A 17552-nucleotide genomic window follows, 5' to 3' on the forward strand; every position below is an offset into this window, starting at 1 on the left:
GTGAATACAGTACTTTGGTGGTTGATGCCCAGTACATTTTCAATCAAACAGGGGCTCAGTTCTGTTACTTAGATATGGAGGAGATTTGATTTAGGCTTCTGGTATGCTGTGTGATTATGGAAAATCTCACTGAGGTAGTCCTTCTCAGCCAGCATGGGCATGTAATGTGGGCACCTGAATTAATCCTATGGCTGTTACCCTGAAACGTTCCAGATTATTCACTTAAATTGCATAGCTGGATTGCATTTGGTGTGGAGATAAGCTCACTCATTTTGTTGGTGGTTGTCATAGAATAGGTGCATACATTTTTGTTCAATCTGTGCAGTGTGAAAAAGAATGAATTTTTGTTCTGAGACAGTGAAACAGTAATTAAAAAACGTATTTTACCAGCTTTAGTGGAGTCCCAGTTAAGAGTCAGGTACTTTACAATGGGCTGGGGGTACAGTGGTGAGGATGAGAGAGAGATGAAGCTTTCAGTGTAGGAAGAAGAGTGTGGAGCACCAAATACTACTAACTTTAAAGCAGAATGGTAGATTATTGGGCTATGTAAAATATTCTCAGTTCATGAGTAAAAGATGACTGCTTTTAACATAATTCTCCCTTATTACTGCCAAGCCAAACCATATTAGGTATTTCCTCACTTAAGTTTGGCAATTGCATAAAAGAATGATTCAGTGGCTAATATATATTTTCTTGACCATCCCAGTGGGCTACAGTTCAGAAGAGCAGCCTTGAAGGCAGAAGGAAAGAGTGGAAAAGTCCATAAAAGGGCAACAATTGTAGGCTGAGGCATATATATTTAAAGGGAGGGAAGTCATGATTTAGCTGTACTCTGTCTGGCCAGGTGCTTGGAAAGTATAGGTTGTGTTTGTGTGTCTCTGTATTTATTTTTGATTTCACCTTTCAAAATGTGTTTAAGTGCTGACAGCCTCTTCCTTTTCCTCTGATGTCCCCCTGAGTCACCACTTCCAGCCTCTTCCATCAGCCCATAGTCTGTCCCAAGCATCCTAATTTCCTGTACTTTAGACCCAGGTCTCCCTTATTAAAATGGTCTCTAACTGTTCCAATTTGAAAACATTATGAACACATCTTTCTGTGGCTCACTAATTTTTTTTTACTGAAGGAAGAGTTAAAAGACAAAACCCCAGGTCCTCAAGGTTTCAATCCATTAAACTAAGAAGAGCTAACAGTGCCTGCCTTGATCACCTCATAGGTTATTAGGATGATCCAGTGGAATGACAATTTGCAAATGTAGGCGCACCTTCCAGTGTCCCCCTGCCTCCCCTCCTAACTTTATCTCTGCGACACTAGACATGCTTTAAAAAATGTTTTTTGTGGTAAAAATACATAACATGAAATTTATCATTTTAACAAGTTTTAAGTTTACAGTTTTTAAGTTTACAATTCAGTGGTATTAATTACATTTACATGTTGTACGACCATCACCCCCCCACCATCTATTTCCAAAATTTTTCATCGCCCCAGACAAAAGGTCTGTAACCATTAAGGAATAATTACCCATTCTTCTCTCCCCCAACAGCCCCTGGTAATCTCTATTCTGTTTTGCGTCTCTATGAATCTGCTTATTCTAGATGTCTCATAAATGTAGAATCATAGAATATTTGTCCTTTTGTGCTGGCTCATTTCACTTAGCATACAGATGCGTTTTTAAAACAGCTCTGTCCCATGCCCCTGGTTGAAGTTCTATTGCCAAATATTTGAGGAGCAAGATGACTGATGGGAGGTTTTTTTTTGTGGTACGCGGGCCTCTCACTGTTGTGGCCTCTCCCGTTGCAGAGCACAGGCTCTGGACGCGCACGGGCCCAGCCGCTCCGTGGCATGTGGGATCTTCCCAGACCGGGGCACGAGCCCGTGTCCCCTGCATCGGCAGGCGGACTCTCAACCACTGCGCCACCAGGGAAGCCCTGATGGGAGTTTTTGAACTGTGAAAAGGTTACTAGATTTCCAGTATGATGGTGCTGTAGCGTTTATATAGTCTTTTAAAGACACAGATTGTAAGATAATGATTTATGTCACCCTAGGCAAGTCTTGCCCATTTGGGGATCATTAAAGGAACAACTTAAATGTACAATATGCCAAAATAATGAGGCAGTGGAATCAAGCAGCCAATTGGGTCAATAGAAAAGAACAAATTGATCATGTGCTCATCTACGGACAAGTGACTGATCAACTGCCTGGACCAGTACTGTCTTAACCAGTTGCCACATGTTCATTTCATTTAATCTTAAATTCATGGGTGTAGTGGGGATGCATCCTGTCCCGTGTGAACGAGGTGCCAGCTGTCCATTTCAGTTATTTTCATGCAAGGTTGTTTTAGATCGTGGCCCAACCTCATGAACTCTTGTTGAAGAGGGCTCACAGGTGACAACTTCTAAATAATTCCCAGCGGGTGATTGAGATGACCATCTGAAATGATTGCATGGAGAGGAGAGAGCCGGCGTCCGCTGGCTCCACCTCTTCTGTGCTAGGCCTTCTATGCGGATCAACTCTGAATCCTTACAGCCTCTGAGGCAGGTATCAGTATTCCCCTTTCACAGACGAGGGTGCCCCTGTCAGACAAGCAGACCATTCGGCAGTCCCCTAGGGGAGGAGCTCTCGAATCAGCCCAGAGGAAGTGTTTCTTTCCACTAGAATGGCAAAAGCTTTCCATTCTGATAGTATAACCCAGAAATGGGGATGGAAAGGGACAGTAGAAAGTGGCCAAGTAGCATTAATTTTTCATGATAAAGTAATTCCTCCAAATTATTTTTTTCCCTTTCCTATAACCTTAATTGGAGTATCATTATGATCTCATGTTTAATATGTTATTTAACATATTACCAAGCAGAATGACAAGGCTGAAAACAAGCAAAGAATGCATATATCATTCATTGCCTGCATCATGCTCTGTCCTCTGTGTTCAGGTGGGAAGGGAGGCCGTGAGATGCCAGCTTCTCCCCCTACTTCTTGCTCAGACGGGGCATTCTCACCTATGGAACATGTAACCATTCACTTTGGTTTTCAAATGTTCTTTTTTACAGTGAGTGTATTATGCATCTGCAGTTTAGCTACTCTTAGTATAATTTTGCTGTTCAAACAAATCTCACTAAGCCAAAGGGAAAGTGGTGAGAGATACCCAATTATTTTATCTTTCTTTTTTGGGGGGAGGAAAAGGGGATGGTCAGATCTCTGTCTTTCCAAGTATATTGTACAAATCATCTTAACCTGTGTTTATTGTTTTGCTTTTTCTATTAAGTTTTAAATTGCCTTTAGGTTCCTTAGCTTTCTCTGATTCTACACTTCTTAACTCATATAAGGGGCTGAAACTTTTTGTTTTATTTTTTGTCACCTTGTTTCTTGCTTTGTCTAAAGCATTGGTTGCAGAATCCGTTTGGAGCTTGTGCTAGCTGATGGAGATGGTGATGAACATTTCCCATGAAACAGTGTGGCCTGGTGGTAGCGTCTCTTTGTGGTGCTTCCTGATGCTATTTGACTTTGGGCAAGATGCTTCTTCATTCTGAGTTTCTGAGCCCTTGGTTTGAAAAATGCAGCCATACTTATAATCACAGGTGACATCTCTTCTCTGGGCTAGTCAAAAACAAACAAGTGAGTTTAAAATTTGTCTCAGGAAGCTAAAAGAAAATTTATTTTTCTTAGCTATAATTTCTACTTAGCTGTAATAAGTATTAATAACAATGCTATAATATTCTCTTGCAGTTGGCATAGAGCAAATTCAAATGAGCTAATAAGCTTTGCAGTAACTAATTCTGATATATTTTGATTTCTCAAAACCTTATGTTATTAAAAAATAACTTGTAAGTATAAGTGGCAGATGTGCCAGAGCGACTGCAAATGAGGAAACTTAGATTTTTATCCCCCATCTACAATCTTCATATTTAAAATTTCATGATTGATTACAAAGAAGCCTGAAACTTTCAAAATTTTTTCTGTAGTTAGGAAGACATGTTAATAAACCCTCCTATTTATTTTAATATGTAATATTTTTCATAAAATAGCTTTGTCTACAATCACTGTCTGTGTGCTGTTTATGGCTGTGACTGAGTATGAGAGGGGCTGCCTCGATTGCCCATCGCACACGTCCTCCTCCTTTCTTTCTCACATCCCACCACCATGAGAAGTGAAGCATGCTTCCTAAATGCAAAGTCATTTTAATATTATTAGTCAGTTAATATTAGCCTATTTAATTATAATATAAATATTAATATTTAATAAAACATAGTCCCTTTGTTTAAGTGTTAAAAATAACAGCACACATGTCTTCTGGGTTATTTGTATCAGTATTGCTTTATATTAACATGGATACTGAGGAGGTGGCTGTATTCTGGATTGAAAAAGTGACTCATATCATGTTCATTTATCAAAAAGATGGAGGTATTCTAAAAGTCCAATTGTCTGGTTGCTCTTGAATGATTGGAAAACATAAAAGAGCAATGTAGACTACAAAGTTATATACATATTTTAAAAAGCAGTGAATGGAAATTAGATATTTTTTGGCAGGGTGGTAGGTGGGAGAGATTTTAATTATTACTCATCCCATTTTGCAGCAACTGTATCTCATCAGGTCTAAGATGCTACTGATTGTAAGATGCATCCCAATTTCAGTGATGTTAAAATACAGTCATCCCTTGGTATCCCAGGAGATTGGTTTCAGGACCTCCATGCGGATACCAAAATCCTCAGATTCTCAAGTCCCTTGTATAAAATGACATAGTACTTGCATATAACCTATGCACATCCTCCCATATACTTTAAGTCATCTCTAGATTAAATGCTATGTTAATAGTTGCTGAGGTGTGTGTAGAAAATTCAAGTTTTGCTTTTTGGAACTTTCTGGAATTTTTTTTCCCCAAATATCTTCAATCCACAGTTGTTTGAATCCCTGGATGAGGAACCCATGGATACGGAGGGATGACTGTATTTTTAAAATGTGGCTGTAGAATGGATGCAATGTGGTAAATACAGATTCTCTGTGCCCCAGGACCTCTGGAGAACACTATTCCTTGTAGAGTAAAAGTCAGCATGTGCTGGGTCTGTGTTAGCCCCTTTCAATTTTGTTTATAATGAATTAAGTTTTGATGTTTTAAAAGCAAATTGACATAACATTAAGATGACCTTGTAGTGTGCGTCCAGAGTATTCTAGCGAGGCCTAGTGGTTCAGACTCAGGCTTTGAGAATATAGCAGTCTAATTTAGGGTTAGAAAATGTTCATAATTGAAACTGTAATGGTAAGACATAACATGACCTTTCATCTTAAATATCCCCAAGATGTACCTCTTCTGTTTTTAAAGCTCTCTCAGGTTGAATTATAAAAATTTGTATCAGTAGAGCTACTTTAAGGGTCAACTAACTGTAAAGACCTGCAGGGAGTTAATATGAATAATAGGTGCCACAAATTTGAAGAGACATTTCTGGTGACTGAAGTTTCTCATGTTATAGGATACTGTCTTTATTTGCTACCCAGTTCCTTTGCTCAGTTCATAGCTTAAACCTATTTATTTTTTGTTCTGTGGTCAGCAGAGTTAGAAACTCACTTATAATAATATGGGGAAGAGAACAAACCTGACTGAGTCTCTGGGTAGCCAACTCCTTTTTTTCCTATTACTTTTTAATTATTATTATTATTTTATTATGTACGTTTGAGATGTACAGCATTTACTGTTTGACATCTGTGTATACTACAAAGTGATCACCACCACAAGTATAGTTACCCTCCAACACCACACAGCTGAGCCCCTTCACCAATTTCACCCACCCCGAAACCCACCTCCCCTCTGGTAACCACCAATCTGGTCTCTGTATCTATTAGTTTGTTTTTATTTTATTTTTTTTTAAGATACCACATGAGTGAAATCATACAGCATTTGTGTTTCTCTGATTTATTTCACTTAGCATAATGCCTTCAAGGTCCATGCATGTGTTGCAAATGTCAGGATTTCATTCTTATTTTATGGCTGAGTAGTGTTCCTCTGTGTATATATACCACATCTGCCAACTCTTACTTATTATTTTTTTATTTTTATTTTTTTAACATCTTTATTGGAGTATAATTGCTTTACAATGGTGTGTTTGTTTCTGCTTTATAACAAAGTGAATCAGTTATACATATACATATGTCCCCATATCTCTTCCCTCTTGCGTCTCCCTCCCTCCCACCCTCCCTATCCAACCCCTCTAGGTGGTCACAAACCACCTACCTGATCTCCCTGTGCTATGCGGCTACTTCCCACTAGCTATTTTACGTTTGGTAGTGTATATATGTCCATGCCACTCTCTCACTTTGTCACAGCTTACCCTTCCCCCTCCCATATCCTCAAGTCCATGCTCTAGTAGGTCTGTGTCTTTATTCCCGTCTTACCCCTAGGTTCTTCATGACCTTTTTTTTTTTCTTAGATTCCATATATATGTGTTAGCATACGGTATTTGTTTTTCTCTTTCTGACCTACTTCACTCTGTATGACAGACTTTAGGTCCATCCACATCACTACAAATAACTCAATTTCGTTTCTTTTTATGGCTGAGTAATATTCCATTGTATATATGTGCCACATCTTTATCCATTCTTCTGTTGGTGAACACTTAGGTTGCTTCCATGTCCTGGCTATTGTAAATAGAGCTGCAATGAGCATTGTGGTACATGACTCTTTTTGAATTATGGTTTTCTCAGGGTATATGCCTAGTAGTGGGATTGCTGGGTCGTATGGTAGTTCTATTTGTAGTTTTTTAAGGAACCTCCATACTGTTCTCCATAGTGGCTGTATCAATTTACATTCCCACCAACAGTGCAAGAGGGTTCCCTTTTCTCCACACGCTCTCCAGCATTTATTGTTTCTAGAGTTTTTGATGATGGCCATTCTGACTGGTGTGAGATGATATCTCATTGTAGTTTTGATTTGCATTTCTCTAATGATTAATGATGTTGAACATTATTTCATGTGTTTGTTGGCAATCTGTATATCTTCTTTGGAGAAATGTCTATTTAGGTCTTCTGCCCATTTTTGGATTGGGTTGTTTGCTTTTTTGTTATTGAGCTGCATGAGCTGCTTGTAAATTTTGGAGATTTATCCTTTGTCAGTTGCTTCATTTGCAAATATTTTCTCCCATTCTGAGGGTTGTCTTTTGGTCTTGTTTATGGTTTCCTTTGCTGTGCAAAAGCTTTTAAGTTTCATTAGGTCCCATTTGTTTATTTTTGTTTTTATTTCCATTTCTCTAGGAGGTGGGTCCAAAAGGATCTTGCTGTGATTTATGTCATAGAGTGTTCTGCCTATGTTTTCCTCTAAGAGTTTGATAGTGTCTGGCCTTACGTTTAGGTCTTTAATCCATTTGGAGTTTATTTTTGTGTATGGTGTTAGGGAGTGTTCTAACTTCATTCTTTTACATGTAGCTGTCCAGTTTTCCCAGCACCACTTATTGAAGAGGCTGTATTTTCTCCACTGTATATTCTTGCCTCCTTTATCAAAGATAAGGTGACCATATGTGCGTGGGTTTATCTCTGGGCTTTCTATCCTGTTGCATTGAGCTATATTTCTGTTTTTGTGCCAGTACCGTACTGTCTTGATTACTGTAGCTTTGTAGTATAGTCTGAAGTCAGGGAGCCTGATTCCTCCAGCTCCAATTTTCATTCTCAAGATTGCTTTGGCTATTCGGGGTCTTTTGTGTTTCCATACAAATTGTGAAATTTTTTGTTCTAGTTCTGTGAAAAATGCCAGCGGTAGTTTGATAGGGATTGCATTGAATCTGTAGATTGCTTTGGGTAGTAGAGTCATTTTCACAATGTTGATTCTTCCAATCCAAGAACATGGTGTATCTCCATCTATTTGTATCATCTTTAATTTCTTTCATCGGTGTCTTATAATTTTCTGCATACAGGTCTTTTGTCTCCTTATATAGGTTTATTCCGAGATATTTTATTCTTTTTGTTGCAGTGGTAAATGGGAGTGTTTTCTTAATTTCACTTTCAGATTTTTCATCTCTAGTGTATAAGAATGCCAGAGATATCTGTGCATTAATTTTGTATCCTGCGACTTTACCAAATTCATTGATTAGCTCTAGTAGTTTTCTGGTAGCATCTTTAGGATTCTCTATGTATAGTATCATGTCATCTGCAAACAGTGACAGCTTTACTTCTTCTTTTCTGATTTGGATTCCTTTTATTTCTTTTTCTTCTCTGATTGCTGTGGCTAAAACTTCCAAAACTATGTTGAATAAGAGTGGTTGCCAACTCCTTTTTAAATGAGTGTGAACTGACTCTAGTGTAAGACCATCTGTTGATGAAACCAGCAGAAGCCCAGATATTCATTTTCTTGCCACATAGATTGACACTGGCCTCTAACACAAGAGTGTTAATGAAGATGCATCTGGGGCAAAGACCAAGTAGGAAGTCCAGGGAGTGGGGAAATGTGGATTATCTGAGACCAGAGTAATGTGGATTTGTGTCCTGGTCTTATGTGCCAGGAAGAGTTGAGGGGCAGCTTCAGGCCGCACTTAAAACACGTTCCATTTTAATCTGCTTTCTAGATCACTTTGTGATAGAAGGTTTAGCTCTGGCTTCTGCCATGGCTATATATCTTATGCCTTTCCAGAGGATAACATTCATACAAACAATGTAGAAAGATGACAAGTACATTTGCAGTTATTCACATAAACCAGAGTAGCTGGTGCATCTGTTATTAGGCTGCTTTCATGTTAAATTTTTCATTATTTTGACATTTCAGTTTGGCATTTTAAAATTTCATCTTTGTCCCTTTTCATCTGTTATATTTCAGTGACTCAGATATCCCACATCAGAACTGTGTTAGACACAAGGGAGAGGAAAAAAAAAGAAACAGACATAGTCACTGTCCTCAAGGATCTCACAAACTGGGACAGAGAGAAAAGCTCAGCCCAGAGAGGGAAGGAACTAGCCCAGCTAGCCAAGAGACTTCTTTACTCCTTTGTTAATAACATACAAAGCAGAACCCTGCCTCAGGAAGATTAGGATTCCATTGATCCTCTAAGGCAGCAGGCAAGGCTCCAAGTTCTGTGATACACTCAGGTGAGAGTGGCTCTTTGTGTTCCAGGGCTGTGTTCAGATCCTCAGATTAAAAGAGTTCTCTTTACTATCTCCCCTTAGAGAACAGAATTGTCACTTGGAGATCAGCAACTGCAGGGAGGATAGCCAGCCATCTGCTATACAGAAAGAACCAGAGGTTTCTGTGAATTGAATTAGGACGTCCCTCCCCCATCAGTACTGCATAGTGATTAAAAAGAGGGAGTCTGTGGGCTTATAGAGGAAACTGTCTTAAATGGGAGTCTATGCAGGACTGTCTACTGGCATTTGAACCTAAATAACTTGTCAATGCCTTGATTTATTGTTATCCTTTTTATCTTGACTACTCTGTCGAAATGACATTAGAAGTTCCAAGATTTCCCTCAACTGTTCCATATCTGGGGAAAACTTTTTTAAGAAAGATGAGATTTCAAGGCAGGATATAAAGCCTTATGTAGGTCATTTGGATCTCTTGACTCGTTTGTGTCCATTTGTTTTTAGACAGAATTTGCAGAAATAAAATCTATGTATAAAACATATACATGTACTATCACAGTCATTCAGGTATAAGTTAACATCTGCCACGAATGTTGGTCCAAACATGCCATATTGACTGAAAACATATATCTGTATGAAATTGAATTCAAGGTGTGCAGTTATAATTTTTAATTTTTCAGTGGTAAGTTAGGTTATGCTCCCTTTCTCTTTCCTGTTAACTGCAATTTCAAACAAATCAGCTAAAGGGTTGAGCTGAGGAGAGAGAGGAATATGAAGAGCAAGAAGGAATCAGGTACTTAAACACTCAAAGTTTTAGCTTTGATGCATTTTTGCTTGAAACACAGAACAAGTGTTATGTTTAGTTTCCCCTGCTCTAAAATAGCACTGTTAATTTTTTCATTTGGTGAATTTTCACACAAGTGCTAATCACACGTTTCTATAAATTATATTAATTTAACTTATTTCCCTAAATGTTGTTCTGTAGTGTGTAGCACGGATGTTCTCAGATTCTTGGCTGTGTAAGCTTGTTGCAGTTGGAAGCGGAACAGAAACATCTGAGAGGCATTATTTGGATTACAGATGCAGGAGCATCTGATCTCACCTTTTGCTCGGGTTCCTAAATCACAAGTGTTCTTTCCCTTTGCATTCAATCTGCGTGTCCTGCCCCCTCCATCTTTGACCTTGCTCCAGGGTTGGTTTTATGGAGAATGCACTGTCATCGTACAAGTTAAAGGGATAGTAAGTTTCGTTAATCATATTTAATAGTTTAGTTTGCAAGAGGGTGACTGCTTCAAATTTAAAAGACAAAGGAGATTGGTATGGACTATAATGTGCCCTTTCTTGTCCCTGAAAAGGAATGCTCATATTTATGGAAAAATAACTGTTTTTTTTTTCTTTACAGAGTATGATTTCATCCATTGTAAATAGCACATATTATGCCAACGTGTCAGCAACCAAGTGCCAGGAGTTTGGGAGATGGTATAAGAAGTACAAGAAGATTAAAGGTAAACTGACTTATTTTTGAAGCCTATTTTCAGTTTCTTAGGTCAAGGAGTTGTTGATTCTTGGGAATTTATGCTAATTTAGATACAGTTTTTAATAAAATTTTATATACTTTTTTATAAAGGTAGGATTCTTTTTTTAAATTGAAGTATAGTTGGTTTACAATATTGTGTTAGTTTCAGGTATATAGCAAAGTGATTCAGTTATACATGTATATATATATGTATATATATATGTGTATTTTATTCAGATTCTTTTCCATTTTAGGTTATTATAAGATATTGAATATAGTTCCCTGTGCTATACAGGAAAGCCTTGTTATTTATCTGTTTTATATATAGTGGTGTTTATCTGTTAAGTCCATACTCCTAATTTATCTGCCCCCTTCTCCTTTGGCAACCACAGGTTTGTTTTCTATGTCTGTGATTCTGTTTCTGTTTTGTAAATACGTTCATTTGCATTATTTTTTCGAGATTCCACATATAAGTGATATCATATAATATTTGTCTTTCTCTGTGTGACTTCAGTCAGTATGATGATCTCTAGGTCCATCCATGTTGCTGCAAATGGCAATATTTCATTGTTTTTCTGTGGCTGAGTAATATTCTGTTGTATGTACATACCACATGTTTATCTATTCATCCGTTGATGGACACTTAAGTTGCTTCCATGTCTTGACTGTTGTAAATAGTGCTGCTATGAACATTGGGGTGCAAGATAAGATTCTTAATATTTTCATCAAGAGATCCAGATTGGCTTCCTTAGAACTAAGATGGTGTTAGAACTAAAATAAAATTCTTAGCATAATATATGAAGTGTGTAGTTTTCACAAGAGATGCTTGTGAAGGCTGAGATCTTTAAAAATATTTTGAAGTTGTATACTTCAGGGAGGCATGTCTATTTAAAAAGCTCAATCAATAAATCATTTTCATTAATTTATTAATGAAAAAAGCAGTCATTCTAGGTTAAATCAGCACTTATAGTTTAAGTACCAATTAGCAAATTGAAATGACTGTATCAGGAAATTTTTGGTCAGAAATGGAGTTTTGATGTTGTGTTTATTTGGAGACAGTTCCAGAACAGTGGTTAAAGCAAAGGGACTCTGCAGTCAGGAGGACTTGTATTCAAATCTTTGTCTTCTGTTTACTAGCTGTGTGAGCTTGAACAAATTATTTAACTTCACCAAGACTCAATCTCCTTATCTGAAAATTAGAAGTAATAAAAGTAAGTCACTGGCTAGCTGCGAGGACTAAGTACGTTAATACTGGCACAAAGCAATCTCTTAATAAACAATAGCTGTATAATATTGTAACAATAATTAATAGTAGTAATTCTACTAGCAGCAATATATTATATATAGAATTATATCTGGTCCTGAATATACCATTCTCATATAATAAATGGCATGCTATTTAGGCCATCCAGCCCTTTAAATATATGTGATATTTTGCCTTTGCAAATTTGTCAATGCTGGAAAAATTCTGTTGTTCTCACCCCACTTCAAATGCTATTCAATTCAAATGCGACCAACCCCTGAGGGGATTGGGGGATATTTTGATAACAGAACAGGTTGATGTTTGAGGGTCCTTCTAGTTCATATTTTGCATGATTATGACATCATTCATCATGCTTTATTATAGGTTTTCAGAGACTTGCTGATGGTTCACTGCCCCTGTTGAGAGGGTTAAATGACAATTTATGGTGGGCAGGTAAAAGTAAAGGATTAATTTATTTGTTTTTACTACCTGTAGTTTTCCTCTAGGGAGACAGTGTGGAAGTAATGCCTCTTGGCTGTTGAGTATTTGGGAGTTTGTTTACAAGGTTACCTTTTGAGAAAATGAGCCTTGTTTGCATTGGTGACACATTTCTGATTACAAAGGAATGAGAGCATTTTATGCTAAATATACAATTTATAAGCTAAGTCAAGTTGTTGAACTACCCAGGAGAAATTAAGTTCACTAAAAATTGAATTAAGATCCATTCCTTTTCAATATATTCTAAAATTCTTAGGACCCTCTAGTTTCTGGCTTGGGTACTTGCTTTACAATGTTATTAATATTAACTCTTGTAGAGGATAAGATGAATAACTCCTTCTCATTATAAGACATGATTGTGTGGTTCGGAAGTGTTTCTTTTCTGTAAGTGTTGTCTCCAAGTTTTTCCTTTAAAATCAGATTGTTAAAGTGCTTGAACAATATCCTCTTTGGCTAAAAATCAAAAGAATCACACAGCTTCAAGGTCATTTGTTAGATCCAATTTACTTGCTATTATAAGAGAAAGGAAGAGAGCGTTCTCTTTTAATAGTCTGGAGTATAATTCCAGATTCAAAAAGACTGGAAACTCTTCACTCTAGTGTTTTCAGAATCGCCACTACAGAATCTCTGTGTGTGTGTGTGTGTGTGGTTTGTGTGTGTATATATCTGTTCACACACACATTAATACATATGTCTTCTACTTTTCTCCTTTCTTTCTTAGCAAGTCAATTCTTCAAGCTCTATTTTTTTCTTCAAGATAGTAAATGCACAGTTAAATCTTTAAGTGCCATAAAAGCAGACTGAGACCTTGATTTCAATCAGGAGGTCAAGGATCCACACCTGAAGAGGTGGCCAGATGCTGTGTACACATGCTATTCAAAGAGATGGAGCTAGTCATTGCTGTTAAAAAGTGTGTGTGTGCATGTGTGTGTGTCACTAGGAGGAGAAAAGGGAAGGTTAAGGTATGTGTGAAGTAAACACAAGCTGCCATAAAACAGTTCAAGTGGTGTTGATTCATCAACCAAGGGAGTGGGAGGAAAAACAAAGAATTCATGACAGGTATAATGGTGTCGAGAAAATAAACACCCCAGAGAAGTGCATTTTATTAACTTTCCACCTTCAGAGAAAAGGAAGTGTTGGACCTATACAGGAACATTTCAGTCCTTACAAGCTTTATGCTGTGAATAGATGTCACTGTGGGAGTTCCTATCTAGTAGAATCCATTTCTCATGAGAAAGCAATGATTTTCTTTGTAAAATTTCTATTTGTGTCCATCCATTTTCAAAAAAAAAAAAAAGTAATGAATTTCAAATCCGGAAATAAAGTAGCAAAACCAGAATTCTACCTTAGGGCTCTTCCTGAGAGCGCAGAAGTCAGAGTTCTCTGTCTTTCCTTGTCTCCCCTCCCCCACCTTGTTTCCATTCCATAGTTACCAGTTTACATGTATCATTGCTGATATTCAGTACAGAAGAAAATCTCAAGCTAGCTTACTGATGTCTCAAACTAAATGCAGGCTACATTGTTAAATATGTTTCCTATTATCTGCTAATGTCTGTTTTAATAAAACAGTGGGAACTAAATGGTTGCTTCTTAATCAAAACCATGATTTCCCAAACATAAGCTATGTGATTCTGTTACAAATTGCCACATATAGATCTCCTAGGTCAAAATTTTTTTCTCTTCTCATAGAAATAAACAGTAAAATAATTATATACTCTGAAAGATCAAAGTAAACATGACTAAAACCTGGCAAAAATAAAAGTCTACTGAAAGGTTTTAGGAAAAAAAGATCAGATTGCAAATTCTATAGTTAATGCTTAAATAAATATGAGAAAAATGAATAATCAATAATTTGATATCATTAAAAACAGATGTAAAGACTATATACAAATGGAATTGTCTAAATTTTGAAGTAAACATTTTAATGTGCATTTTTTGAATTTGTTGTTATTATAGCTAAACTATTTACACTTATTCCTTAAAAAGTCCTAAGTTGGTTTGGCTTAGCATGTTAACGTTATTTTCCCCAGTGATCACAGCAAAGCACATTCTGTTTACCTTTTTCCTTTAATTTCAAAGGCAATCATAGTTGACACAGACATATTTGAGTTAACATTAGTGTTAATTCAGGATAGATGGGGAGACAGTTTGTGTACTCTGGTTTTAAAGTTCAGAATCATGAACCTGCTACCCAGGAGTTTTTGATACTGAAGAAAATGAAGTGGTTGAATGTGGTAGTTGGTTGGTTCAGATGGCATTTTTTTAATTGCTGTTCATCTCATGCTGTAATTGCTTCTGGCCTAGATTTTACAGTATAGCACTCATAAGCTCCCAGGATTCAGAAAAATACATACATTTTGTGGAAAAACAAAACAAAACAAAAAGACCAATATTAACGGTTGTTTAATGTGTAGGAGTCTTAGTGTTGGACCTAAGGATAATCCACTGGGACCTAGAAACATTCATGCTATTAATTATTTTCAAGAATTCTGAGGGTTATGTGGGATTTACCTATCAATTTTGCTTTCATAGGTTCTACGCATTTTATTAAAACAATATTTTTAACTTCTTCTTTTGGATTAAGTCTATTTAGACATACACTTGCCCCATCAGTTTTATGAAACTAAGTGGCAATTCTGTGCAGTACTATTATTAATTATACTATTATGGCAATCTAATTCTGCAAGGGATCTTATAAGAATAAGAACGTACCTTAACAAAGAAGCACTCATATGTTTTAAATGTTTCCTAACTAAAAATTAATAATTTAAAAGAAAATAATTTTATATTTAAAGTGTTTTTCATCTGGCACCAAAAGCAAAATGAACTGCCGTCTTTGGTCAGGTCAGTTTCAAGTATTTAATATGTCACAAGAATTAAGGGGTCATTGAAAGTTCACACAATTCTAGTGGATATCTCAAAATTATTTGTGTCATAAAATAATACCACTAGAATGAATGGACCTAACCAAACCCTATACTGTGGCCAGAAAGCAAAATTATCCCCATCACTTTCCGTTTCTCAGTCATTGCTCACGAAGCCCCTGATTGCTAGTTGTCTTAATTTTGTTTGTTTATTTGAGCTTATTTTGCAAAATATTAAAAAGCTGGGAGAAATGAGGATTTTAAAAACCAGTGTTACTTCCTCAAGCCTGGTTTAGCCTAGTAATCAGTATTTTATCTGACCCTGTCTGATCTAGTCTTGCAAGATCAAACGTCCAGGCCAGCAAGCAGACAGTAAACAAAGCCTGTGAAGGGTTTCAGTAAACACAAAGATTAGATGTTGAATGAAAATTAAACTCCTTGAACTAGTTCTCTGTACTAAAGTGGTTAAGTGGGTTGTGATTAAAAGAAATAAGTAATTATGATCATTATAGCTGAAATGATATAATGTTACCACATTTAAAGCACCTCATACCCAAAAATGATTGTGTCATTTACAAAGTGGTGCCTCGAAGTTGAATAGAGAAATCAGTGTCCCCTGACCTGGTTCCATAAGGCAGCCCTTGCTTAGCCATGGTGGTCAGGACAATGCCTTTAATCAACTGCTGGTACTTCTGCCTCTGCTGTTGTTTAGCTCTGATGAGGTAAAAGTAACTTAACTTTTTTTGTTTTTTAACATCTTTATTGGACTATAATTGCTTTACAATGGTGTGTTATTTTCTGCTTTATAACAAAGTGAATCAGCTATACATATACGTATATCCCCATATCTCCTCCCTCTTGCGTCTCCCTCCTACCAGTAACTTAACTTTTGTCTACCTAATTCTTCTGGGTCATGAAAGAAATTTACTTTCAGTTCTGGATCTAAATTAAGGTGCTTGGCAAGGAAGTTTGTCTGCCCTCTGCCTATATTGCTCCCTGTGTAAAGTAATGGCAACATCAAACCCTTGAATTTTATATATATATTAGATTAATTGAAATAGAAGCATCACTTCTGCAAACAAGCACTTTCCATCTTACTGGTTTTCCAAAAATTGAAAGAGCCTTGTGCATTTACACTGGTAATCACTGATGTGCCTTCATTGATCACCTTACCCTTCCTAACCTTCCAATTAGGAGCTTATTGGTAGTGTCACCAAGTGGAAGAATGGTACGTGGGGAATGCCTTGGATCCTAAGCTCAGATGTGGACTCATTTCTTGCTTGGATCTTAAGAAGCTTATTCTAGCTGTACTGGTAGCTGCTTCTTTAGCCTGAATGTGTTTATTCATAAATGTTTAAAGAAGTAAAAACAATCATTTGTCAACAGTGTGGTTTGTAGGTGGAAAGAAACACACTTGCTATCTTCTCATATTTATAAGCCATTTAAAAAAGAATGGAAAGGGAAAAAGGATCTGCTTTTCTAACCCCTTCCTTTCTTCATCCATCCATCCATCCATCATCTATACTTACTATTTGAAAGAATTATAAGACACAATTCCTGGTTTCAAAAAGCCTACATTCTCTATGAAATAATGAACAATATAACATATTTTACTATCATTCAAAAGGAAATTTGAGCATCTACTATATATACCTGGCAGGATTTTAAGTGGGGATCATTACCTAGTCCTTCCTTGCAAGAAAGTTACAGTCACAATTAGATAATTAATTTTAATAAAATGTTTAGTGAGTTTCTCTACTACAGCCCATATTCAGTGCTAGAAGCAGTGAGAGACATTCAGAAACACTTAAGATATGGTTCTTACCTCTAGTTGTGTCACCCTCAACCTAGCAGGGGGGTGGCCGTATAAGTATATCTGGCAAATATGTAACAGTGGTATAAACTAGTATAGCGGTAACACAGAGAAAGGTCCATAAATTATACCTGCTGGGTGTCAGGGGATAATTCGAGAAGAAGTAGCACATGAGTTATACCTTAAGTACAAAGAGAGTTTTGCAGAGAGGACAAGGAGAAGGAAGAACATTTCAGGCAAATGCAAGTTCATGAGTATAGATGCGGGGGTGCAGAAGAGCATGATATATTTTGGAAATTATGGGTGGTTGTCCAGTACGTCTAGAATGGCAGTGCATTTATCATGATACTGTAATATAACATGCCCAGAATGGCTACGATTTTTGATTGGTGAAAAGGAAAAGATAACAGCATGGCAGGGTGTGGGACTGATGGTGGCACCAAACATTGGTGAAAGAGCAGAAATGTTTGGGACCTGGCTGTGGGGAGCGTTCGTATTCTAGTGATGAAAAATAAAGTTGGGAAGGTAGTAAACACATCTTAGGGAACTCTGAAAGCCCAGTTGAGAATCATTGA

General features: G+C 36.9%; 1 protein-coding gene across 2 annotated transcripts in view; it reads left to right on the forward strand.

The window, feature by feature from the left end:
- The window catches only part of SATB2 (SATB homeobox 2), a 192202-nt gene that overhangs the window by 82476 nt on the left and 92174 nt on the right, over positions 1 to 17552 (forward strand). For both annotated transcript variants that reach the window (XM_082630128.1, XM_082630127.1), the window contains exon 6: positions 10446 to 10548. In XM_082630128.1, the coding sequence (XP_082486254.1) occupies positions 10446 to 10548 (103 nt within the window). The remainder of the gene's footprint in view (positions 1 to 10445; positions 10549 to 17552) is intronic.

The sequence above is a fragment of the Mesoplodon mirus genome, assembly GCF_964341445.2.
Source record: "Mesoplodon mirus genome assembly, chromosome: 8".
Taxonomy (NCBI): Eukaryota; Metazoa; Chordata; class Mammalia; order Artiodactyla; family Ziphiidae; genus Mesoplodon; species Mesoplodon mirus.